A 26067-nucleotide genomic window follows, 5' to 3' on the forward strand; every position below is an offset into this window, starting at 1 on the left:
TGGCTGCATCTTGAGAGGTATCTTCCACAGTTTCCACACTGAGGGCCTGGTATCAATTGGAAACTTCTAGCTATATGGAATTCCTCCTGGTCTTCTTCTCTCTGGTGGGCACAGCCTGCCCATCCTCATCAGTCTGCAGTCATGTAGAATGCTCACATGACCTCTTGCCTCGGTTGGTTATGAACTGCCAGGCCTCAACTGACTTCCTGTCTCTCCAACTCCTTGGTGGCCAGCTCCTTTCTTCCTTGAACTTGGGGTGGGGTGAACCTTCTGATCCTGTTTCAGGGGAATGAGAACATGCCATGGATGTTGCAGGTCACCACCACTGTTCAGTCTCAGGCCATCTTGAAATCTCACGAGCACTGTATCTGAAAGAAAAGACTGTCACAACCTCTTCTCAATTCCTTCCAAAACTCCAGTTAGCTGCCTCTGTTTATGGCTCTTGAGTTGGCCCAGCAAGTGACTTTTTATACCAAGTGTCCCTGCTTAGCTCAATTTATCTCCATCCCTCCACCAAGAAGCGATTTAACCACTCAGAGATATCAAACAACTACAAGGGTCAGAGTCTCTCAGTTCTTGACAGGAATACTTGCTTCATTCTCTGTGTCTTGCTATTCCATATGTGGGCCTCAACTATGATAGCCAGGTTCTTTCTCTTCTTAAGCTACTAACCAAGCAACCAGAATATAGAGATTCTATCCTGTTCCTATAAACAAACAATATGGGAGGAGATTTTCAAAGAAGTCAGTTGGGAGTTAGGCACCCAACTTTCTTCCTCTTTTCCCCTCCCCAGGAATTGACTAGTATTGGCCTTTTGCATCTTACAAAATTTCCCTCATGATTTTCAGGATGTCTCTATTCTTGTGGGGGGAGGGAGCCCTTTATTCCCTTCTCTTAGTAGATCCCAGGACCACTGACTCAACTTAGCCCCTTCCCACAGCTGCTTTTCTCTCCAAAGGTCTAATCCTATATGGGTTGTGCCTTCACTGGTTGCACCACTACTTGTCTTTTGGTTTGGATTCTTTTGATTTTATTAAGCTGTAGGGAGATTTCCCTCTTTCCTCCAACTTTGTTTAATCAGTTCAGGCAAAAAATGTAACCTTTAAATGCACAAATGCAAAAACTTAAGGGGGGAATTTGTTTAACTTATTCAAACCTTGGGAATGAGGAAGCTGCTGTTTTTTGTTTGTCTCCCTTCCTTATCATATTCCTGTCTCCCTGTCCACCACTATCACTCTTCTTTTAAATCCTATTTTTACTTATCTTTCAGTGCAGTGTTCTGCCTATACATTCCATTGCACCCATAGTCTCAATCCTTGTTCTCCCACGTCCTCCCTCCCCATGATCACACTGGATAGAACCCTATTCAGTAGGGCCTGCTTGACATCAATTTAACTGAAAACAATAGGACAGCAGCCATTTTAACAGGGAGAGTATGGAAGACAATGGGAAATACAGGATATTTTAAATAAAGGCTAAAAATATAAATCACAGTAAAACTGAGAGTTGGCAAGGATGTATTGGCAACTTCCTCCATCACTATTTTCCCAATTAATTATAACTAAGGATACAATTTAGTCACGGAGGTCAGTGGCTGAAGCCGGGGCGGGAGCCAGCACTGTGTGCTCTCCCGCGTGGCTATGGAGGTCCTCCTCCCCTTCCCCCCCCCCCCCGTAGCTTTGATTGTGCACCCCTGCTTTGCAGCTGGGGCTGAAGCGGGGCACTGCAGCGGCCCCCCCACACCATGGTTGCAGCCAGGGCTCCCACCCTCCCCCTCATGGTGGTGGGGCTCCCCCCCATGAGGCTCAGCTGTCATTCCCCCCAACCCTACCCTCTGGTTATTTTTAGTGAAGTCACTAGTGAATTTTTGTTTGTTGCTTGTGATCGGTCTGTGATTTTACTAAAAATAACCATGACAAAATCTTAACCTTAATTATAACCCAGTTGGCTTCATTGTTTGGGCAGGACATTCTTGCTTTTTATTGCACATCTACCTAATTCTTCCTTTGGAAATGGAACTACCATTCACCACTATTCTAATATTATGCAGTGTGTCAGCCTGTCCCGTAGATGCTTTCGTTTGTTCCTTCAGGTAGCTATCATATAAAATTCAGGGTACACCTCTTCAGCAGTCTACCTGAACTGCTGAACCAGATATCATGTACTAAGGCCACTCAGTACAGCAGACTTGCTAGGTTAGAACTCTTCTAACTCATTTACCTAGCCTTGCCATTCAGAGAAACTTGTGATAAAATCAGCTAATCTGCAACACTCACTAATTCCTACTAGTCTTTACAGTTTTCCTTTGCACCTTCCATTGTAACCAAATTGCATTCCCCCTTCACAAAGCTTAGGTATGTCCTGGAGTATTTTCTGATTGACTTCTCTTTTTATGCAGCTACTCTGTTGTTTGAGCTGGTTAGTGCCAGAGCATCATCAGTCTGTCACTCTCATGCTCCCAAAACCACCCTGTTAACATAAAGTGTTATATTATTAAAACTCATAAAATATCTGGTATAAAACAAAAATGGATAGAATTTCAAAAACGTTTGTGGCTAACCTGCAGTTACCATCTGCTTCCAGCACATCAAATCCCGAAGTTCATTTGAGTTGAATATTCTGTGCCGAGAGTGACTCCTAGAGAAATCTACTCTCACATGTACAAATGCAAATTGACAAGAAAAACCAGATGTGTGTGAGCTCTGTCAAATTTATGCATTCCTACTTGCATCCCATGAAAGACAAACAAGAACAAGCCTCAGTGAAATACACTTTTCTTAAAGCTAAGAAGCCAAGCAATGAATGGTCTGGCATGTCACAAGAACACAAACTTGAGTGTATATCTGATAAGTTAAAGACCTATGGGATGGTAAGTATAGTGAGGTTTGTAGTGATCCGGAGGAAGAGATTTATACATGTTTTAAGACAGAGCTGTTTGGTATCAACATTGTTAGGCTTCTGTCTTGTAGTCGGCTGAGTGATGTGAGTGATAGGTTATGATAGAGTGTTAAAGTTTTCTACCTGTGGCAAAAAGCAATCTTCCTCATTTCAGGAGGAAAATTCCCTCAGTGATATGCAGGAATAACTGCTAGAATTTGGTTTTTTTTGTTTGTTTTTTTAGCTGTGCTGGTAAAATATAGAATTATTTTCAAATGAAGAATAGGTTGTGGTGACTTTTAAGTAGGGCTGCCGATTAATCAAAAAAATTAATCACAATTAATGGCAGTTTTAATCGCACTGTTAAACAATGGAATACCAATTGAAATAGATTAAATATTTTGCATGTTTTTTTTACTTTTTCATATATATTGTATTTTGTGTTGTAATTGAATTCAAAGTGTATATTATTTTTATTACAAATATTTGCACTGTAAAAATGATAAACAAAAGAAATAGTATTTTTCAATTCATACAAGTACTGTAGTGCAATCTCTGTCGTGAAAGTGCAATTTACAAATGTAGATTTTCTTTTGTTAAATAACTGCATTCAAAAACAAAATAATGTAAAACTTCAGAGCCTACAAGCCCACTCAGTCCTACTTCTTTGTCAGCCAATTGCCAAGACAAACATGTTTGTTTACATTTGCAGGAGATTATGCTGCACTCTTATTTACAGTGTCACCAGAAAGTGAGAATAGGCATTTGAATGTCGTTTTTGTAGCTGACATTGCAAGGTATTTACCTGCCAGATGCACTAAAGATTCATATGCCTCTTCATGCTTCAGCCATCATTCCAGAGGACATGCTTCCATGCTGATGATGCTTGTTAAAAAAATGTGTTAATTACATTTGTGACTGAACTCCTTGGGGGAGAAATGTATGTCTCCTGCTCTGTTTTACCTGCAGTCTGTCATATATTTCCTGTTATAGCAGTCTCAGATAATCACCCAGTACATGTTGTTCATTTTAAGAACACTGTCACTTCAGATTTGACAAAAAGAAAAGAAGGTACCAATGTGAGATTTCTAAAGATAGCTGCAGCACTCAACCCAATGTTTAAGAATCTGAAGTGCCTTCCAAAATCTGTGAGGGACGAGGTGTGGAGCATGCTTTCAGAAGTGTTAAAAGAGAGACACTCCAGTGCAGAAACTACAGAACCCAAACCACCAAAAAAGAAAATCAACCTTCTGCTGGTGCCATCTGACTCAGATAATGAAAATGAACATGCGTTGGTCCACACTGCTTTGGATTGTTATCTAGCAGAACCCGTCACCAGCATGGACACAGGTCCTCTGGAATGGTGGTTGAAGCATGAAGGGACATATGAATCTTTAGTGCATTTGGCACGTAAATATCTTGTGATGCTGGCTACAACAGTTCCATTAGAACGCCAGTTCTCACTTTCAGGAGACATTGTAAACAGGAAGCTGACAGCATTGTAAACAAGAAGCTGATGGCATTATCAGCAAATGTAAATAAACTTGTTTGTCTGAGCGATTGGTTGAAAAAGAAGTAGGATTGATTGGACTTGTAGGCTTTAAAGTTTTACATTGTTTTATATTTTTGAATGCAGTTTTTTTTTTATATTCTACATTTGTAAGTTCAACTTTCATGATAGAGATTGCACTACGGTACTTGTATTAGGTGAATTGAAAATACTATTTTTTGTTTTTTTACAGTGCAAATACTTGTAATCAAAAATAAATATAAAGTGAGCACTGTACACTTTGTATTCTGTGTTGTAATTGAAATCAATATATTTGAAAATATAGAAAACATCCAAAATATTTAAATAAACGGTATGCTGTTATTATTTAACAGCGCTATTAATTGTGATTAATTTTTTAATCACTTTGACAGCCCTACTTTTAAGATTTCTTGGATTTACGTGCCATGCCTACTCTGAGCTACTCAGAAAATTTCATTCTAATTGATTTTGTTTTTAACAGGCTGATAGTTAGAGAAAGGCACTTATAGTTGAAATGTAAGCATCGTTTCAAATGGATAAGGATGCGGAGTTCACTCTAAGAATATATATATATTGTAGAATCCAGCATTTAAAGCATAAAAATGCTTTAAAAATCTTTCTTTTTAGTGGAAGCAATAAAAACCCTAGCAGGTAACCATGTATGTTACAGGATCTCCCATTCTGTTTCTCTTTAAGAACAATAATCACACACAGTAGGTTGTGGTGCCTCTGATGTGCTTAGGGCCCTAACAAATTCACACTCCATTTTAGTCAATTTCACGGTGACAGGATTTTAAAAATCATAAATTTCATGATTTCAGCTATTTCAATCTGAAATTTCATGGTGTTGTAATTGTAGGGGTCATGATCCAAAAAGGAGTTGGGGGGGGGGGGCTCACAAGTTTCTTGAAGAGGGGAGGTTTATGGTACTGCTACCCCTACTTTTGCACTGCTGCTGGCGACAGCACTGCCTTAAGGGCTGGGCAGTTGGAAAGCAGCAGCTGCTGGCTGGGAGCCGCCACTCTCCGACCACCCAGCTCTGAAGGCAGCAGCACAGAAGTAAGGGTGGCATGGTATTGTCATCCTTACTTCTGCATTGCTCCTAGCAGGGCACTGCCTTCAGAGCTGGGCGCCCAGCCAATGGCTGCTGCTCTCCGGTCACCCAGCTCTGAAGACAGCACAGAAGTAAGGGTGGCAATACCGTGACCCCCTTATGACATTCCCCCCCCTTTGCAACTCACTTTTCGGTGAGGACCCTCAATTTGAGAATCGCTGATCCCCCCCCTTGAAATCTGTATTGTATAGGGAAAAGCACATAAAAGACCAGATTTCATGGGAGGAGGCCAGATTTCGTGGTCCGTGACATGTTTTCCATGGCCATGAATTTGGTAGGGCCCTACTCATGCCCAGTAGTCATAATATGCTTCAATGTACATGCTTTTAAGGCATTGAAACAATCTTTTGCCATGTTTCAAGGCCTTATGCTAATACCGGTCTATGGAATTTGTCAGTTATATAGCTAATAAATACTGCAACTTTCTTACTGATAATACTAAACGAACAGAATTTTCATGTCGATGTTTTTTAAAAAACTTGCATAACAAGTGAAAATTGTTTTTGGTGCCATCATTTGCACAAATGACTTACTGTTACAATTTAATTTCTTTAGCAAATGGCTGGGAGAAGTTAATTATGGGTGGTTGGGGAGTTTTGTACAGGGGGAAACGTATTGAGAATGGGAAGAGGTTGTAAGACAGTTTCTTAACAGATCTACAGCTATTGCCTGTTTTGGGGACAACCTTTTCTTAATAAATGAGTTATGCATGTCTTGTAATGAATGTAGAGTTTTAGAAAGTTCAGCTTCACAAATTTGATGAACAGGTGTTTTGGTGCATATTTTGGGGTTCTAACAGTGTTTCACTTGCCGTGATATTATATATGTAAGCAAATTCAAAAGTTTCTTAAAATGTGTCATATAGCAAAGTTTTATACGTCAGGTTGCAAACATGCAAAACCAGATGGATTTTCTAATTGTGTGTGTTTTACTTGAAATAAACTACTTTTAGTTAAGATATGTATTTTGTCAGTAATGAAGTACTTGTCAAGAATAACGTTTCATTTAAAATCTTTAGATGTGTTTTTCGTCTCTTACTCTGTGGTTTTTTGTTCATGTTAATAGGATATTCAAGGAAAATAGTAAACTTTTAAAAATCATTTTTCTTGCTATTCACGGAGTCTGATTCTTGTCAGTAACATGAGTATCAAACACAAACAGTGTGTATTTCAGTGCTAGCACATAGAAATGCATGTAACATTCCAAAGTATAATGGGGTAAGAGCACCACCTATGGGGTTTCCTGAAAACTAAACCAATTAACTTTTACTAAGTGAACAATTTATTGAATAATGAATAAAAAGATATATTTCTTTATTTTGATATTTGCTTTTTTTGCCACATAGTTAGCCAAATCTTATGTGTACCATAAATATGGCACCTCTATATAACTCATCTATTTAATTATATAGCTTTTTAAAAAAATTACTACTTTTTGTAAGCAATTTTTTCTTATACTCAAAATGAACTTGTTTTGCTTGATTATATTTATTCTGATAAAGAGAATGTAAGCACATTTGCCAGTATTTGAATGGGTTTTTTTAAACTTCATAGCTCTTGAAAGAAATGGATTTACATTGATTGTGCCATACCAGAATACTAAAGTTGGGAAAGGGGTGGAGGTTATCACAACTATAGTGTGTATGTTAAAGAGTTAGTCCATCATTTTCAAACAAAAATGTGGTGGGTTTTTTGTTATTTTATTTTTTTAGATGGCCTGTTTCTGGGGTGGGGGGCGGGAATTGTGAAACCAGTTAACTGTCTTAAAATTTTTTATTCAGATTATAAATTGAATCTTTTATGTGGTCCATTATTATATGACCCCGGAAACCTCTCTGGACCACTTAGCTCACATTTTTGTTAATTATTTTGTGTTCATTTGTTGTATTTTTTGTGTTGCCAATTTTGATTGGTCATAGCCAAATGATTTTGAAAATGTTGTCTTTGAAAATGATCAACTTTGAAACAAAAATCTATAAATCCACAAAACAATTTTGAAAAAAATCAGTCCATAATGAAAATGATTCCCAAAATGTCATATTTCTTGTAAAAGTTTGACTACCTCTAGTGTGTGGGAATATATGAGGTGAAATTATAGTAATATTGCCAATTCGAAACATTCAAAAAAAATTGTGTGCAAAATTGAGATATTTTATAGTAAAAAATTCTCCATGTGCCTTCTGCTTTTTGAATCAGATCTGCAACCAGGAGAGCAATGAACTGTTGAAAATGAAAGCCGAGCTTCTGGAGTGTTCAAATGGCTTTGTCTAGGGCTTAAATTAAAAACAGTGTAGCAAGATTTGCAATAACCTTGCAAAAGTTAGCAAAATTGGTATAGAGAAAAACACGACTGAATTATACGGTATAATTATGTATAGTGGCTACCTGGATCATGAGAGCAAAGCTGAAATATTTTTTGTAGTCACTGCAGTCCAGAGGTGGAATGAGTCCCAGAAGTAAATGCAATTAAACAAAGGTTTTGACAAGTGACCACCTGCAGAGGTCAGGAATGGATCCCCCCCAAATGGTTCTTGGAGGGAGAGGCTGGTTTCCTTTCTCTGGAGCATCAGAGAATGAGAGATGACCGCTACTGGAGATGGGACATTGGGCAGGGTGGGCCAGGACTCTGAGGTGTCACTGAGCATATTCTCTCTCAGGTGCTTGTCTGACTGGTTCTTGCTCACATGCTCAGGGTCTAACTGATCATCATATGTGGATTTGGGAAGGAATTTCCTCCCAGGTCAGGTTGGCAGTGTTGGTTTGTTCGGTTTTTTTCGCCTTCCTTTACAGTGTGTGGATCAGATCACTCACCAGCATTATCAGACTTAACCTTTTCTCAAGCATTGGTGCACTTCAGTCCCTCCTACTCTCTGTCTGTGGCATTTAATAATCTTATCTCCTGTGGGCTGTAATATTTTGGCCTGATTTCATTTGTTGGGTTTCATATGTGTGTGCAGCATGGTACTGATCTGTGATATGCAGGCTGTCAGACTGGATGATCTGGTGAATCCTTCTGACCTTAAACTCTGACTCTAATATTGAGCACAATCAGTACTTTGCTTTCAAAGCACTTGCTATCATGAGGAAAATTCACCTCCGTACAGACTACTTAAATCCAACGTACTCCTCAAAATATGGTTTAAGTGGTGGATGGGCTTTGTGCTGGCTCTCCACACACAGGTGGATTTCACCTATTTATTATTTTTTTCTTTATTGCACTCTTTCCTAAAGCATCTATAGTGTCTGAGTACCATAGTTTAATTTTACTGAAAGAATGCATCATGTCCCACATTACTGTATGCCTCACTTTAGACAGTATTGCTTTCTTAAAGGTGAGCATATCCCATGCAAATCAGGAGTCAGATTTTCAGGGATGTTCCAATTCTCATATTGAAGAGAAACTCTGAGCAAAAGAGGGAGGAGTGTGGTGGTGTGCATTAAAAGGGTTGTGGTAGATTCTTTCGAATCTTTTAGTGTGAATTAGAGAAAATGGCATACTCTGCACCAAAGTCTCCTATGGGGGATAATCCAAGTAACACCCTTACCAGCTAGATAGTGATATCCCCATTCTACAGATGGGGAAATTCAGGTGTATGTTGCTTGTAGTAAGACTAAGGGCATGGAGGAAGATTGCGACAGTTGGAATTAATAGTTGAGCATGGATTGGAAGCCAGGAAACACCTCTTTCTAGATAAGTATTCTGACCTGTGCCCTTCATGGGCCATACTGGCTGTTGTTATCCAGACTTAATGTCATTGCTTTCTACTGATACAATGGTTTTAATCTGTGAAAGTAGAATTTTTTATTTTATTTTCTGGTAAACCTTGATTCATTTTGTTTTGCTAGTTTTCGAAATATGTAGTGAGTAAATTGCTTTCAATATCTTTCAGCTTGTGGAGATAGTCCAGAACAAATTAGAGCACCAAGTGGGGTAATCACGAGTCCAGGCTGGCCTTTTGAATATCCTGCCAGAATCAACTGTAGCTGGTATATCCATGCAAACCCAGGGGAAATCATCACTATAAGGTAATTTTGCTTTGTACCACCCTGGTGTATTGAATAGTCATTAATTGCATATTGCTAACTATGAATTACTTATTTCTCAGCCTCCTCTATTCAAAATTCAGTATTTGTAGTGTTAACCCCAAGATCTGTCTTTATATTTTTCTACAGCTATTTTATTTTACTTCTACTTTTGGCTTGTAGCATTTGTCACCTGGGCCCAATTCTGCAATCTTGCTGTACTCAAAGGCTGAGATTTTCAAAAGAGCGCAGTACCCAGCAGCTGCCATTGAAAGGAATGGGGGCTACTGAATGCTGAGTTGTTTTTTTCAAAATTGGTCACTTAATTTAGATACATGAATGGGATCTGAGTGCTTCTGAAGACCTGAAACATGGCTCGAGGTCTGGGTCTGAGCACTTCAGAAAATCTGATGCAAATTTCTCAGAGAAAGTGGTAGGAGTTTTGGGTGTACAAGTAAGTTATTCAGGGTTTATGTAAGTAGAGCCCTGAAAATCCGTGGATATCCACTTTATATCCGCAGGTATCCAGATGTGGATACCCGTGGATCATTTTTGCGGATTGTGGATCCGATGCAGATACAAATTTTGTATATGCGCAGGGCTCTATATGTAAGTGCTCAAAAGAAGGAATAAACAGAATGCTAATTTTATAAATGTCAAATATAATGCCTGCATTCAGTGGTAAGTTGTAATGGAAAACTTGATCATTTTAATGTAGTCATTGGTGCTGAAGAGACAAAGTTGTTGCAGCTTTTCCATTAATAATTTCTTTTGGCTTAATTTTTTTTAAACCACAAGTTCATAATAGTGGTCATGCTTTCATACTTATTCAATTTGCTTTTAATTTCTCTGTAGCTCTACGATCCATCAGTTTTGTCAACGTTTTTTTAAAAAGTACATGGGAAATTCCAAAATGCTGCAATGTTGATAGATTTCATCTTCTAGAAATCTAAAGTAATCACAGGCAACAGTTATACATTTTGTGAAGGTTTACTTTTATTTTTTGATATCTATTTCATATACCTTGTAAGTTTATAGAGGAAATAATGTCCTGTCTTCTGTACCATATATTCATGTACTTATCAGTTCACACACTCACCATCCCTCCATAACTTCCAGGGAAATCAAAATTTGTTTTAACAACAACTTACAAGTTAGAACTGTGACTGTACACTGTCCAGTGCTGATTATGAAACTGCTTTAGCTGCAGATTTTGTTTGTTCCCAGTGCAGACTTGCTGACCCAGGCAGACAGAAGGGTTCTATCAAAATAAACATTTGGCTAAGAATGTAGTCTTTTAAAAATTGTTTCAGTTCAGAGCTTTTATTTCTACCCAAATCTTTTTTTTTGCAGTGGCATGTCATGAAGTTGCAGGGTCCACTGTTCAACCACAAAAAATGTTTCCTAAAATCTTTATTCTAAGTTAGGTTTATAAGGTTTGTTATACGTCAGCGCTAGCTTTCTTCTGTCAATGTACTGCGTTTTATTAGCGTTTCTGGTCTAGTGCTTTGTTCTCTGCACTGGCCTACTTTTGCCCACGCACAAAGATATGTATGGCTGGGAGCCAAACCACTCTGTGGTAATGGAGTCTCGTGACTCAACTATCTTTTTAGTGGATCTAGCACAGGATCTAGCACAGTTCAGTCAGCTAGTGTGGACAGGGCCAAATTATTTTAAAAATAATAATTCTCATACAGTTTGGCTCCATCTACAATGACAAGCCCAATCATAGGAAGCTGCTTTAGCTGAAACAATGTTGAGACGTGCTTTAAATAAAATATCTTAATATGATTTCAAAATCCTTAGAGATTGGGCCTATAAAAAGTATCTTTGCAACCAGAAGAGTTAAAACCTTTTTTAAAATGAAAGCTAAAATTCTGTCAAACACAGAAGTTGCTAAGTGTCAGGGGCAATAGCCTAAATGCTTGGTATGGGTGGGGAATTACAAGCATGTGGATATCTAGGATCCTGGTAGTGGAAAGACCATCTCCGTTACATCATTACAAAGTGTGTAGTAAAATTCTATCTGCAAAAAGACTGACCATTTTCTTAGTTTTTTCAACATCAGACCAGTAAAAACTCCTTCCACACATTTCCATTTTAAACAGAAATAATTTATCAAATAACTTGTAAAATAGCCACTTCATTAGCAAAGTTTGACTCTTTGTATCTTTTGCAGTTTTCAAGATTTTGATGTTCAGGGATCTCGACGATGCAGTTCGGATTGGTTAACAATAGGAACCTACAAGAATGTGGAAGGTTATAGAGCTTGTGGCTCCTCCATTCCATCACCATACATCTCTTCACAAGACCATGTTTGGATCAGATTTCATTCGGATGACACTGTCTCTAGGAAAGGCTTCAGATTGGCCTACTTTGCTGGTATGTTTCATATAAGGACCATTGATATGTTTTCATATTACTAAGGCTGTTGATTAATCACAGTTAACTCACATGATTAACTAAAAAAAATTAATCACGATTAATCGCACTGTTAAACAATAGAGTACCAATTGACATTTATTAAATATTTTTGGATGTTTTTCCACATTTTTAATATATTGATTTCAGTTAAAACACAGATTACAAAGTGTCCAATGCTCACTTCATATAATTTTTTATTACAAATATGTGCACAGTAAAAAACAAAAGAAATAGTATTTTCAATTCACCTCATACAAGTATTGTAGTGCAATCTCTTTATCATGAGATTGTAACTTAATGTAAGGTTTTTTGTTACATAACTGCACTCAAAAACAAAACAATATAAAACTTTAGAGCCTCCAAGTCCACTCAGTCCTTTTTCTTGTTCAGCCAATCGCGAAGAGAAACAAGTTTGTTTACATTTACAGGAGATAATGCTATCCACTTCTTAATTACAGTGTCACCTGAAAGTGAAAACATGTGTTCGCATGGCACTGTAGTTGCTGCCATCGCAAGATATTTACGTGCCAGATACACTAAAGATTCATATTCCTCTTCATGCTTCAGCCATCATTCCAGAGGACATGCTTCCATGCTGATGATGCTTGTTAAAAAAAAATGCTTTAATTAAATTTGTGACTGAACTCCTTGAGGGAGAATTGTATGTCTCCTGCTCTGTTGTACCTGCATTCTGTCATATATTTCCTGTTATAGCAGTCTCAGATGATGACCCGGTACATGTTGTTCATTTTAAGAACACTTTCACTGCAAATTTGACAAAAAGAAAAGAAGGTACTGATGTGAGATTTCTAAAGATAGCTGCAGCACTCAACCCAATGTTTAAGAATCTGAAGTGCCTTCCAAAATCTGAGAGGGACAAGGTGTGGAGCATGTTTTCAGAAGTCTTAAAAGAGCAACACTCTAATGTGGAAACTATAGAACCCAAACCACCAAAAAAGAAAATCAACCTTCTGCTGGTGGCGTCTGACTCAGATGATGAAAATGAACGTGCATTGGTCTGCACTGCTTTGGATCATTATTGAGCAGAACCTGTCATCGGCATGGACGTATGTCCTCTGGAGTGGTGGTTGAAGTATCAAGGGACGTATGAATCTTTAGCACATCTGGCATGTAAATATTTTGCGACACTGGCTGCAACAGTGCCATGCAAATGCCTGTTCTCACTTTCAGGTGACCTTACAAACAAGAAGCAGGCAGCATTATTATCTCCTGCAAATGTAAACAGACTTGCTTGTCTGAGCGATTGGCTGAACAAGAAGTAGGACCGAGTGGACTTGGAGGCTCTAAAGTTTTACATAGTTTTGTTTTTGAATGCAGGTTTTTTTGGTACATCTACATTTGTAAGTTAAACTTTCGTGATAGAGATTGTACTATAGTATTTGTATTAGGTGAATTGAAAAATACTATTTCTTTTGTTTTTTACAATGCAATTATTCTTAATCAAAAATAAATATAAAGTGGGCACTGTACAACTTTGTATTCTGTGTTGTAACTGAAATCAATATATTTGAAAATGTAGAAAACATCCAAAAATATTTAAATAAATGGTATTCTTTTATTGTTTAACAGCACGATTAATCGTGATGAATTTTTTTTGATCACTTGACAGACCTACTTAGTACATTAAAGTTTCTTCTAGTCTAGATTTTATAAAGTGCACAGTTCCTTTCAGCAGCATCAAAAATATGGTATCTTGTACACTCAAGTAATGGTGCATTATGATGGAAGGGAAATATACATTGCCTGAAGTATTTTAATAGGTTGGGAACTTTAAAATATAATTGCTGATCTAGAGTTTATGGTAATGAACAAAGTGAATGAGGTAGAAAAGAGTTCCATTATAAAGCAGCCTGTTTAGCTACCCATAATTTTTTTTAAAAATTGCTTGGGCTTGAAATTCTCAACCTCAAAATTGAATACTTTTAGTAAAGTTTTTAAGTAAATTGTTTCACTTTTTTGTGTTTAAGTGTCTGTGGGAAGAGGAAGGAAGTACATTTTAGATATCTAGGTTTAATTTTTTTTTATTTTGTATCTCAAATGGCTTTAAGTACAAATTTCAAACTTGGTATAATTGAGTACTTAGTCCAGACTTGGTACTAGGTTAACAATTGTGCATGCAAAAATGTACAAATTTAATCTCTTTCTGATAAATTATTCTCTGTGCATATGACCTATTAGGTAATCCTCAGTAGGTAATAGAGTTTGGCCGGGACTCCTTGCCCGGCCTGGAGGGCAATTCTTGAGCTGCCATTTCTCCCATTGGAGAGAAAGGGAAGCTGGTAGCAGGGCAGAGAGTAGATTGCCAGGTTGATCTCTGACTTTAAAAGAAGGGCAAGAGAGGTTATCATCTGACTTATGTTTTTTATGATGACATGGTGTTAGAATAATTCTTTCGGAGAAGCTGAAGCGAAATGCATTTAATGCTATGCAATGAAAGGGATACAGCAAACTTAACAGGAAAATGAGTACTTCAAACTATGATGCCTTGTGTGTTACGCACCATTGATTTTACTCCTGAGGACATATATTGCACAGACAGATATACAGACCTAACCTCTCATGATTTATGTTTTTTTTTTAACTTAATCCATTTTATTCAGTTTAGACAATAAAAAGAATCCAGTTTGACTTAGTTTCTACATACCGTGATTTTTTTTTTTTTTTTAACCAGTGCACTGTTGTAGTGTTCAAGTTGCAAACACTTCAGGGAATGCTTAAATCCAAAACTGTTGTCAGGCATTTTTTAATTCAAAATATTTTTACTAATTTATGTTGTTAGACAGTCTTTACATAAATCTAAATTTTGGTCCTGAGCTACTAGTTTCCTTTTAACTTTTTAATAAACTTGATGCACCGTTTTGAAGATGTTCAACTTTAAATTTAGTACTGTAGCTGCGTCAGTTGACTAAAGCAGTCCTCAAGCGTCCCCTGCACAAGGAAGGACTGGGAGATCCACACCGATCTTGTCTCTGTATGAACCCTGCTGTTTGTACAGGGAGATCTTGAAACGCAAACATAGTTTCCTCTGAGCATTCAAACATACCAGCTGTTATTATGTGTACATTTAAGCAGCTATTGCAGAGAGCTGTTATTTCACTGAAACAAGTCTACACTATAGCTGAGGCAAGGGTCACTATGTTGTTTCTTTCTAGACAGTCAGTAGAAAACACAGTAAGATGTGATTAACTTAAATGGATATATTTGCCATGAGTAAAGGTTGTTACATTAGGCCCCTAGTTTGTACTTCTGCAGTGGCTAAAGAATACTAACATCATCTAAATAACTGACATCTGATAATTGTGTGCAGCACTAAAAGTACCCACTTATGTTTCTTAAAATGAAATCTCTTATTAATAGGAAGTATATAATGCATAATTATGACTAAAAATTATTCATTGTGTGATGATAGTAATTTGCCATGTAGTATACCTAATCATGAGTAGAGAAATGTTGAAGAAATAAAAAAAAATCAAACACTCTGAAAAAAAGTAGTAGTAATGGTATCTTGTCGTATCAACAGACTTGTACCACCTGTGGTGGCTTACTTACAAAAGGCAAAAGTACACCTCATTACAATACTTCAGCTACCCAGCTATAAACTAAATTAGTTTCTATTTGATTTGGGTCAGCAAGTTCAATAACCATATCTGATCATTAATCTGTATGGGAATGGAGTTGATGCGTGTCCATATCACAAAATCAGCTGACAAGGAAACATATTTATGCCACCATTACAACCAGCATTAATGAGCACCATTCTTGGCAAGTTTGGTGATTCATAGATCATAAGCCCAGAAGGGACCCTTGTGATCATCAAGTCTAGACCTCTTGTATAACACAAACCATAGGACTTATGTGAATTAATTCATGTTTGAATTAGAGCATATTTTTTAGAGTAACATCCAGCCTTGACTTAAGAATTTCCAGTGATGGAGAATTCCCCTCAGCCCTTGTTAAGATTTTTCTGTGATTAATTACCCTCAATATTAAAAATGTATGCCTTATTTCTAATCTAAATGTCCACCTTCAACATGTTCTTCTTTGAGTGATGGCACATGTCAGTTCCACTGTAGTTGTGTGTGCGCCTTATGCACAGATGATGGAGATTTTCTTCCTTCAACAGTGCCCATAGGGGTGGTTCGCTTGTCCCCTGTCGCTGCACAACACTGCATGCTGGTATAAGAGGTTGGAGCTGCTCCCAACCCTCCTTAGTGCCTTCTTACCTCCAGTGACAGTTGCTGGAGCAATCTCAGACGTGTTTACTCAAGTGTATCCCTCACTCATTGTAAATAGTTGAAATTAATTAGTGTTAGTTTTTCAAGTAAGTTAATGCCAGGTTTTGTTTTTGTATTCTTTGGGACCAATTCTTTCCTTTTGGTACCAGACTCGGTACTGGAACGATGCTTCGCTCCCTAGGATTTAAGTCCTGTGGGACACATTCAAAGCCTGTGCCAGTCAATAGTCCTCATTCACTTTGAAGTGCTTGGGTGTGGCCCATGTTAGGGACAAGTGTCACATTGGCAAGGGCATCAAACCCCATTCAAAAATAGAATAGAGCATTGAGGCTTAAGTGCTTGCTTATGGAAACAGCATTTTGACTCCCCGCTGGCCAAGTCATCACATTGGGAGAGTGCTTCAAGTACTTCAGTATTGGCATTTGAGCTCCACCAGGCTCAAAGTTCCCCAGTACCGAAGAAGAGACCCAGACCTTCCTCAGGTTCAGCATCTCATTCATCTACCTCTGTACCGACATAGGACAGAGGTGAGGACTCTACTGAGGGTGAGGCTCAGAGAACTTCTCCAGAAGCCTCACCTCCTAAGAGGGCTTTGCTGCCTTTGGAGCCTGTGACAGGTCCATCAAGGCTGTCCCCTGAGAAACATTTGAGGGGCCAGCAGTTTGGGGTGTTATACATATACATCTGCAAGAGACTTGCTTAGCTTCTTAGTACCAATTCTAAGAAATAAGAATTCGCATTTAAAACTGTCCAACTCGTTCCTGCTCACCCCTCACCTCACCGAGAAGCCATAGTTCTACTACTTAGATTTCTTCTCAAACCAGTTTTATCAAAAGGTTTATCCCATGGTTTCTCCAGTACCGCCATTCCCAGATTCAGGATACCTTTCTCTGGTACCACCTGCATCAGAGCCTCCATCATCGGAAGACTGATTCCTCATCCAAGGCTGGGACACAGCGCTTACCCTCCTTTACAATTATCAGGATCATGGGCAGTGCCACAACACCAACAGTGGCCTTTTCTGAAGGGGCAATGCCCCGGACAAGGACGGGTTCCAGGTCCATACTAGTGGCCACTCTGGGCTCCATGGTATGTCTATCCTCTGCCAGAACCTCATCCTGACACTTGTGGGGAGCGCATCCGACATGATGGCACCAGCAACGTCATTCCCCGGTACCCGATGTTGAGATAGGGACTGGGTACTAAGAACGTCACTCTCCAGTGTCCAGTACTGTGATGGGTCCTGGCCAACCAGACCGTTATCAACTAGATTCTCCATCACAGATTATGGAGTTGCCCCCACCTCAGATGCTAGTTGCATCCTTTTCTTCATCACCAGATGAAGCTATTGACTCAGTGGGAGAGTCACCTCCTCCACAAGACCACAAGGACCATCAAAACCTCCTGATAAGTGGCCTAAGTGCTTGGCATCCAGGCAGAAGAGGTATGTGAGAGTTCTCACAAGTTGGTAGACATCCTAGTGTCAGACACCTCTGCCAGTCAACAAGGCAGTCATGGAGCCGGTCAAAATTCTTTGTCATACACTCTTCCCTGACTCTCACAGTAAAACAATCTGAGAGGAGATACTTTGTCCACTCTAATGGGTATGAGTATTTTTACACTAATCCCTTCCCAGGTTCTTTTGTGATGGCAGCTGCAAACAAGTAGGAAAGACAGACAAACAAGCCTCCGCCCCTAAAAACAAGGACTCAAAAAAACTAGACTTGTTTGGTTACAAACTTTATTAAGAACATAGGAACGGCAATACTGGGTCAGACCAAAGGTCCATCTAGCCCAGTGTCCAATGCCAGGTGACCCAGAGGGAATGAACAGAACAGGTAATCATCAAGTGATCCATCCCTGTCGCCCATCCCAGCTTCTGGCAAACAGAGGCTAGGGACAGCATCCCTGCCCATCCTGGCTAATAGCCATTGATGGACCTATCCTCTATGAAGTTACCTAGTTCTTTTTTTAACCCTGTTATAGTCCTGATCTTCACAACATCCTCTGGCAAAGAGTTCCACAGGTTGACTGTATGTTGTGTGAAAAAATACTTCCTTTTGTTTGTTTTAAACCTGCTTCCTATTAATTTCATTTGGTGGCCCCTAGTTCTTATATTATGAGAAGGAGTAAATAACACTTCCTTATTTACTTTCTCCACACCAGTCATGATTTTATAGCTCTCTATCATATCCCCCCTTAGTCGTCTCTTTTTCCAGCTGAAAAGTCCCAGTCTTATTAATCTCTCCTCACACAGCAGCTGTTCTGTACCCCTAATCTTTTTTGTTGCCCTTTTCTGAACCTTTGCCAAATCCAATACATCTTATTTGAGATGGGGCAACCACATCTGCACACAATATTCAAGATGTGGGCGTACCATGGATTTATATAGCGGCAATAATATTTTCTGTCTTATCTATCCTTTCCTTAGTGATTCTCAACATTCTGTTAGCTTTTTTGACTGCTGCTGCACATTGAGTAGTTGTTTTCAGAGAACTATCAACAATGACTCCAAGATTTTTCTCAAGTGGTAAAGGCTAATTTAGAACCCATCATTTTATAGCGTGACAAAGTTCCTCCTCTGCCTTGGTGGATCCTGTGCTTATTGGTGGATTTGCTTGCCTCAGAGGTTTGCTGTTCACTCAGCTAACCTCATCACTGGCCAGCATGGGGAAAAGGAAGAACAATCCCCACAGTCTCTGCTGGTCCACCTAGTGGGTCGGGGGACAGGCCAGGGACCTTCCCCTCTGGTGGGACGCACAGTCCAGGTCAACTCTTCCAATAGGGAGTTGGGGGGATGGGAGGAACCCGGGCCCGCCCTCTTCTCCAGGTTCCAGCCCAGGGCCCTGTGGATCACAGCTATCTATAGTGTTTTGTGTAATACCTGTGTGACAGCTACAACTCCCTGGGCTACTTCCCCATGTCCTCCTCCCAACACCTTCTGTATCCTCACCACAGGACCTTCCTCCTGATGCCAAACAGCGTTTGTACTCCTCAGTCCTCCAGCAGCATACCCTCTCGCTCTCAGCTCCTTGTGCGCTTTGCACTGACTGAAGTGAGGTCCTTTTTTAAACCAGGTACCCTGATTAGCCTGCCTTAATTTATTCTAGCAGCTTCTTAATTGGCTCCAGGTATCCTAATTAGCCTGTCTGTCTTAATTGGTTCCAGCAAGTTCCTGATTGTTCTGGAACTGCCCCGTTACCTTACCCAGGGAAAAGCGACCTGCTTAATCTGGGGCTAATGTATCTGCCTTCTATCAGTTGCCTTCTATCACACTTTACTTGGAGTGCACCAGGCTGCAGTCCCTATTCCAGCTCCTCTTAGACATCTTGTTAAGATTTTGGTTGCACTTTCCCCTCACCTTTTTATTTATGCACTCCCTATCTGTGGCCCCGCAAAGTCACGGGACCTCCTGGTAACCTCCTCCTGGCCCTGGCTAAAATTGCCATCTATAAAACCAGGGTGAGGAGGTTGACCAATGGAGTCTCCTGTGACTGTGGGGCCTATTTCTGATCCTCCATCCGTTTGCGTATCCAGGCAGAGTTCCTCTGGGCAGCGTCCACTGACTCCCTTGAGACCTTCGAGGAGCAGTGGGCGCTGTCCAGGGTTCTCTGCTCGGTGTACCATCTGGTTCCCTTTGTTTGACCCTTTGACCGCACTCCTGTCCCTGTTATTTCATTAGTTGTCCCCCGGAATTATTTGGTTTCCAGGTCCTGTGGATCCCCCGCTTAGGGTTGAAGGAGGGATCCTTTAGCAGTGGGTGGGCTTCCACCCGCTCACTTCCTGGATCTCAATAGGATCACTCTCCTGTAGCCATCTGGCCCGACCCTGTGACAGTATGTATAGTTGGGATTATGTTTTCCAATGTGCATTACTTTGCATTTATCAACACTGAATTTCATCTGCCATTTTGTTGCCCAGTGACCCAGTTTTGAGAGATCCTTTTGTAACTCTCCACATTCTACCTGGGACTTAACTATCTTGAGTAGTTTTGTATCGTCTGCAAATTTTGCCTCACTGTTTACCCCTTTTTCTAGATCATTTATGAATATGTTGAATAGGACTGGTCCCAGTACAGACCCCTAGAGGACACCACTGTTTACCTCTTTCCATTCTGAAAACTGACCATTTACTCCTACCCTTTGTCTCCTATCTTTCAACCAGTTACCAGTCCATGAGAGGACCTTCCCTCTTATCTCATGACTGCTTACTTTGCTTAAGAGCCTTTGGTGAGGGACCTTGTCAAAGGCTTTCTAAAAATCTAAATACACTATATCCACTGGATCCCCCTTGTCCACATGCTTGTTGACCCCCTCAAAGAATTCTAGTAGATTGATGGGACATGATTTTCCTTTAGAAAAACCATGTTGACTATTCTCTCCAAAATTATGTTCATCTATGTGTTTGACAGTTTTGTTCTTTATTATAATTTCAGCCAGTTTGCCCGGTACTGAAGTCAGGCTTACCGACCTGTAATTGCCAGAGTCCCCTCTGGAGCCCTTTTTAAAAAACTGGCATTGCATTGGCTATTCTCCAGTCATTTCGTATAGAAGCTGATATAAATGATAGGTTACCAAACCACAGTTCTGCTATTTCTGCAGTTTCACATTTGAGTTCCTTCAGAACTCTTGGGTGAATACCATCTGGTCCTGGTGACTTATTACTGTTTAATTTATCAATTTGTTCCAAAACCTCCTATAGTGACACCTCAATCTGGGACAGTTCCTCAGATTTGTCACCGTAAAAGAATGGCTCAGATTTGGGAATCTCCCTCTCATCCTCAACCATGAAGACCGATGCAAAGAATTCAGTTAGTTTCTCCGCAAGGGCCTTATCGTCCTTGAATGCTCCTTTAGCATCTCGATCATCCAGTGGCCCCACTGGTTGTTTAGCAGGCTTCCTACTTCTGATGTACTTACAAAAAAAAAAAAATTGGTATTACTTTTTGAGTCTTTGGTTAGCTGTTCTTCACCTTCCTAATTATATGTTTACACTCCATTCGCCAGAGTTTATACTCCTTTCTGTTTTCCTCATTAGGATTTAACTTCCACTTTTTAAAAGATGCCTTTCTCTGCTTCTTTTACTTTGTTGTTTAGCCATGGTAGCTCTTTTTTGGTTCTCTTACTATGTTTTTTTAATTTGGGGTATACATTTAAGTTGAGTCTCTATTATGGTGTCTTTAAAAAGTTTCCATGCAGCTTGCAGGGATTTAACTTTTGGTGCTGTACCTTTTATCTCAGGGTCTGCAGCTCAAGATCGCAAACTAGCAGGCACTCCTGAGTCAATATGACTACACGCTTTGGGAGAACATTGCTAAATTAAAGGACAAGTTACTAGAGGATTGCAAACGAGAATTCTCAGTAATGGTGAAGGAGGGTAAACTGGTCACCAGGACTGCTCTCCAGATCAGTCCGTATAGTGGAGATTCAGCAGCTCAAAACATGGCATCAGTATTCTTCCCGACTACCTGCAGAAGTCCAACAGACCATACAGGACCTTCTGTTTGAAGGGTCCTACTCTTGTCTCTGGGAAAATTGATGACAGGCTTCGCAGCCTTAAAGATTCTAGGGCAACACTCAGAACCTTTGGAATGTACACTTCAGTGACAAAAAGAAAGCACTTTCAACAACAACTTTTCAACATCCTAGCTTTGCTCCCCATTCCCAGGGAAAAAAAGAAGGAATTATAGAAGGCACACTCCATCACTGTCCCCTTCAGCATCCCCAGGCTCATCCTGTCCAGCTGCCTCCTCCAAGCAGGCATTTTGACAAAGTTGTTGAGGACAGAATACCAGTCTCCTCACTTCTGTCTGTTCCCCTTTTTTGTATTTACCAGTTGCTTGTCCTGCTTCCTAAGTACCTGGATTCACATAACATCAGACCATTAGATCTTAAGCACAAGAGAATGGGGGTATGCCATCCAGTTTACTTCAAACCCCTCCCTCACCACCGTCCCTCTTCAGGGACCATTCTCTTCAACAGGCAGTCCAATCTCTTCTTCAGACAGGGCCAAAGAGGAGTACCATTGAACCCAGGGGGAAAGGCTTTTATTCCTTTTATTTCATGACCCCCAAGTTAAAAGGAGGCATCAGCTCCATTTTAGATGTAAGAGAGTTGAACAAATTCCTGAAGAAAATACTATTCTGTGTGGTTACCCTAGCATCAATTGTCCCTTCCTTGGAACAAGGAGACCGGTATGCTGCCGTTGACTTGAGGGCGCTTTCTTACATATCAATTTGTCATCTAAAGTTTCTCATTCTTGGTGAATGGCTGTCACTATCAGTTCACAGTACTTCTGTTTGGCCTGGCAGCTGCTCCTCAGGTATTCATGAAGTGCATTAAGGTGTTAGCAGCTAATCTTCGAAAATTAGGGGTAATGGACAACTAATTTATCTGCAGTCGATCAGAGTATCAGTCCTGTCTAGCATATCAACTGCTCTGTCCATATTCAACACTCTGTGGCTCCTAGTGAATTGAGAAAAATTAATACTGAAGTCTGCGCAGACAATAGAATTCATTGGAGAAGTCCTCTACTCCACAAAGGCCAGGGCTTTTCTGCCAAAAACCAGATATGAAACCATTCAAAAACTGGTACTTCAAATGAAAGCTCACCCACTCAGAACAGCATGCAAGTGCCTCAGTCGGTTAGGTCCCATGGCAACATGTACCTATGTAGTACAATGCTCCAGACTGCGACTCAGGATGCTACAGACATGGGTAGCATAAATATATACCCTGAATCGTGACGCCCTGGACAAGGTGGTTCAATTGCCTGAGCTAGTCTTGTCTCTGGTTTGGTGGACAGATCTTATAAAAGCTTGTGTGGGAGTTCCCTTCCTTCCCACACTACCAACACTCACTCTCGTCACAGACCTGTCATCCCTAGGTTGGGGAGCTCACATTGGGTCCCTGAAGACTCATGGTTTTGATCATTTCAGAACTCAGAGGCTCACATAAATGTCAGAGTTAAGAGCAACAGGTCTAGTCCACTCAATCTTCCTCCCCCACGTTGTCTGACAGACAACTCGGTGACCATGTTTTATCTAAACAGGCAAAGAGAAGCACAATCAAAGTAACTCTGTCAGGACTCTTCTGTAGTCCACTCAATTCACCTTAGAGCTACTTACTTTCTGAGGAAACAGAATACAATGGCAAATCAACTGAGCTGATCCTTCACTGATCAACACAAGTGGTCATTGGCCCATGATATGCCTGGGCATATCTTCCAACTTGGAATGGATTCCCAAAGTAGTAGTCTCAGCCCAGGCTCCCTAATAGATGCCTTTCTCCTGTCTTGGGAGAATTGCCATCTATATACCTTCCCTCCAATTCCTTTGTCCTCAGAGTAGTATCCAAAATAAAAAAGAACCATACTCGTCTCATCTTTATAGCAACAGTGGTGCACCAGCACCTCCTATCCCTCCCATTGGATCCAGACCTAATTTCCCGAGACCACGACCACATTTTGTACTTCAGCCTCCACACTCTCCATCTTACGCATGGATGCTTTGACGGATGTCCTTTGGAAGGTTCTGCTCACAGAATGTCCAGGAGGCACTTCTAAATAGTGGAAAACCCTCAACTAGGATCACTTACCTGGCTAAATATAAGTGCTTCTCCATTTGGTCTCATGAGAAAGGTGAATCTTGACCGGCTCCAATATTGCCTTGTTGATTGGCAGAAGTGGCCGAAACCAGGATGTTGTGCTGACTGTGTGCTAGATCTAAAACAGAATCCCTTAGTTCTGTAAGGGTGCGTTTGGCTGCTATCTCAGCTTTCCATATATGGATGGATAATAAGCCCCTTTTCTCCCACTAGCTCAACGATTCGTTCTAGCTCAACGTTTCTATGATTCTATGCCTACAAAAAACTTAAGGAGAAACTGTTTGGCTGTGGATGCACTGATGCCACTGTCTGTCATGCTGCCCAATATTCTCTCATTATTTCCTTGTATTCCCTTGTCTGTATCCATCTGTTGTCTCTTATCCTATATTTAGATTGTAAGCTCTTTGGGGCTGAGTCTGTCTTTTCATTCCATTTGTACACCACCTAGGACAGTGGGTCCTGGCCCATCTCTAGGGCTCGTAGATGCTATGTTAATATAAATAATAATTTTTAAAGGGTTAAATGCTTTTGTATTTCCCAGGAAATTCATTTTTGGGTTAAGAATATTTCTTTCATTTAAAGTTATCCAGTGGTGAATGTTGTTAGAGGGCTTATTCCTTCACCCACTTACTTCCCTGGTCCTTCTCGCATGAACAGAGAGCAACAATACCCGAAGTCCAAAGGTGCAAACAATTCGATGTTTATTGGGGTGAACTTCCAGCAAGCATGATTCCAGTTTCCTTCCTTAGTATCCTCCTTCCCAGCTCTGACACCACAGAGCCTTACACCTGTGTCCCTGTTCCCATTCCTACCCTTAGCCAAACATGATTCCAACTTCCTTACTCCCATTCCCTGTTCCCATTTCCCCCTTTAGCAAAACATGATTCCAACTTCCTTACTCCCATTCCCTGCTCCCATTTCCCACCCACACCCACATGCCCACCCACACCCACACTTCCTCATTGACTACAGATTATATAGTAAAACTTGAGTTCTGCTTAGCTATACCTTAACCAATCATTTTCCTGAAATTTAACTAACCAATCCTAACATATTGTAACATGATTATGTAACCAATTATATCCCACCACCTTAATTAGTTTACACCCAGCAAAATTAATTATACAGCAGAGAGGAACAATCACAGAACCAGACAGAGATTATACAGACAAACAATAGCAAAGTGGGGACTATAATGACAAAACAATACAGAAGTGAGGATTTCACATCCCAGCTATTGATAAGTGAGTTCTTGCCAGACAGGATGCTATCAAACGAAGTTTCCTTTTACATTTTCTAGGCACTTCCCTTTCTCTGGAGGTGATAGGAATACAATCCTGTCCTGGTAGTGCCTAACAGCCCAATAGCACCTTATTTCAATGTGACTAGTTTGGAATGTGAGGATGTGACCGTTCGCTTCCCAGCTTATGGCTGCCTCTGCTGCTTAGCCAAAGGCCTGAGCCTAAGCACAGGGCCACAAACTGTCACAGTAAGAGAAGGCCCTTACACTGGCAGACAGTGGTTTTGATTCTTTCTTTTATACCTCTATCACTAGCCAAGTGATAAGAATACACCTAAATTCTTAAGTACAGGCCTTTGCAGACAGGCCTGAATATCTATATCCTAACAAATGTGGTGCTGTATGTTAGGTCAACGTGCCAAACCAGTAACAAGTCTGTGTCCTGAGGAGCTTGATTTAAAGGCACAACAGGTATAACAGTTCTTCGCCATAATGCTTTGTGGAATAGGTAGGTAATTAGAGGAGGAGTTGTTGTTTTAAGGAATAGCTAGAAACCTTTTCATCCAAATGAGTAACTTTTTCCAGAAAGTTTAAAAGCATGTGAAAGTAAGAGCTTAGATGTAAATCACTTCTGCCTTCATTATTATGGTATTGCTTTTAATTCTTGCCTCTTTTAGCACCAGTAACCCTCAGAAACTGTCTTCTGTCTCGCTGATCAACCCTTTTTCATTTTTGTATTCAGAATACTGGATTTTAAAAAACTTTCTTTACTTATTACTAAAGGAAACTATGGTTGCAATCTTGCAATATGATCAGTGCAGGCCCAACAGTTCATCCACATGGATCCAATTGTAGGACCAGGGCCTACAGTATTTTTAATAATTCTGTAAAGAGCAACTTTTCCAAATGATAGTATTGTATTAATCCAAATCTTGAGTTACATGGCCTTCATTAGGTTCTTTGGGAATTTATCTCAAATTGTCAAACACACCTTGGTAA

General features: G+C 40.1%; 1 protein-coding gene across 2 annotated transcripts in view; it reads left to right on the forward strand.

Annotated features, from left to right (window-relative positions):
- Positions 1–26067, forward strand: part of LRP12 (LDL receptor related protein 12) — a 101541-nt gene that overhangs the window by 58877 nt on the left and 16597 nt on the right. For both annotated transcript variants that reach the window (XM_048841461.2, XM_048841462.2), the window contains 2 exons: positions 9412–9547; positions 11724–11926. In XM_048841461.2, the coding sequence (XP_048697418.1) occupies positions 9412–9547; positions 11724–11926 (339 nt within the window). The remainder of the gene's footprint in view (positions 1–9411; positions 9548–11723; positions 11927–26067) is intronic.

This window comes from Caretta caretta, chromosome 2 (genome assembly GCF_965140235.1).
Source record: "Caretta caretta isolate rCarCar2 chromosome 2, rCarCar1.hap1, whole genome shotgun sequence".
Taxonomy (NCBI): domain Eukaryota; kingdom Metazoa; phylum Chordata; order Testudines; family Cheloniidae; genus Caretta; species Caretta caretta.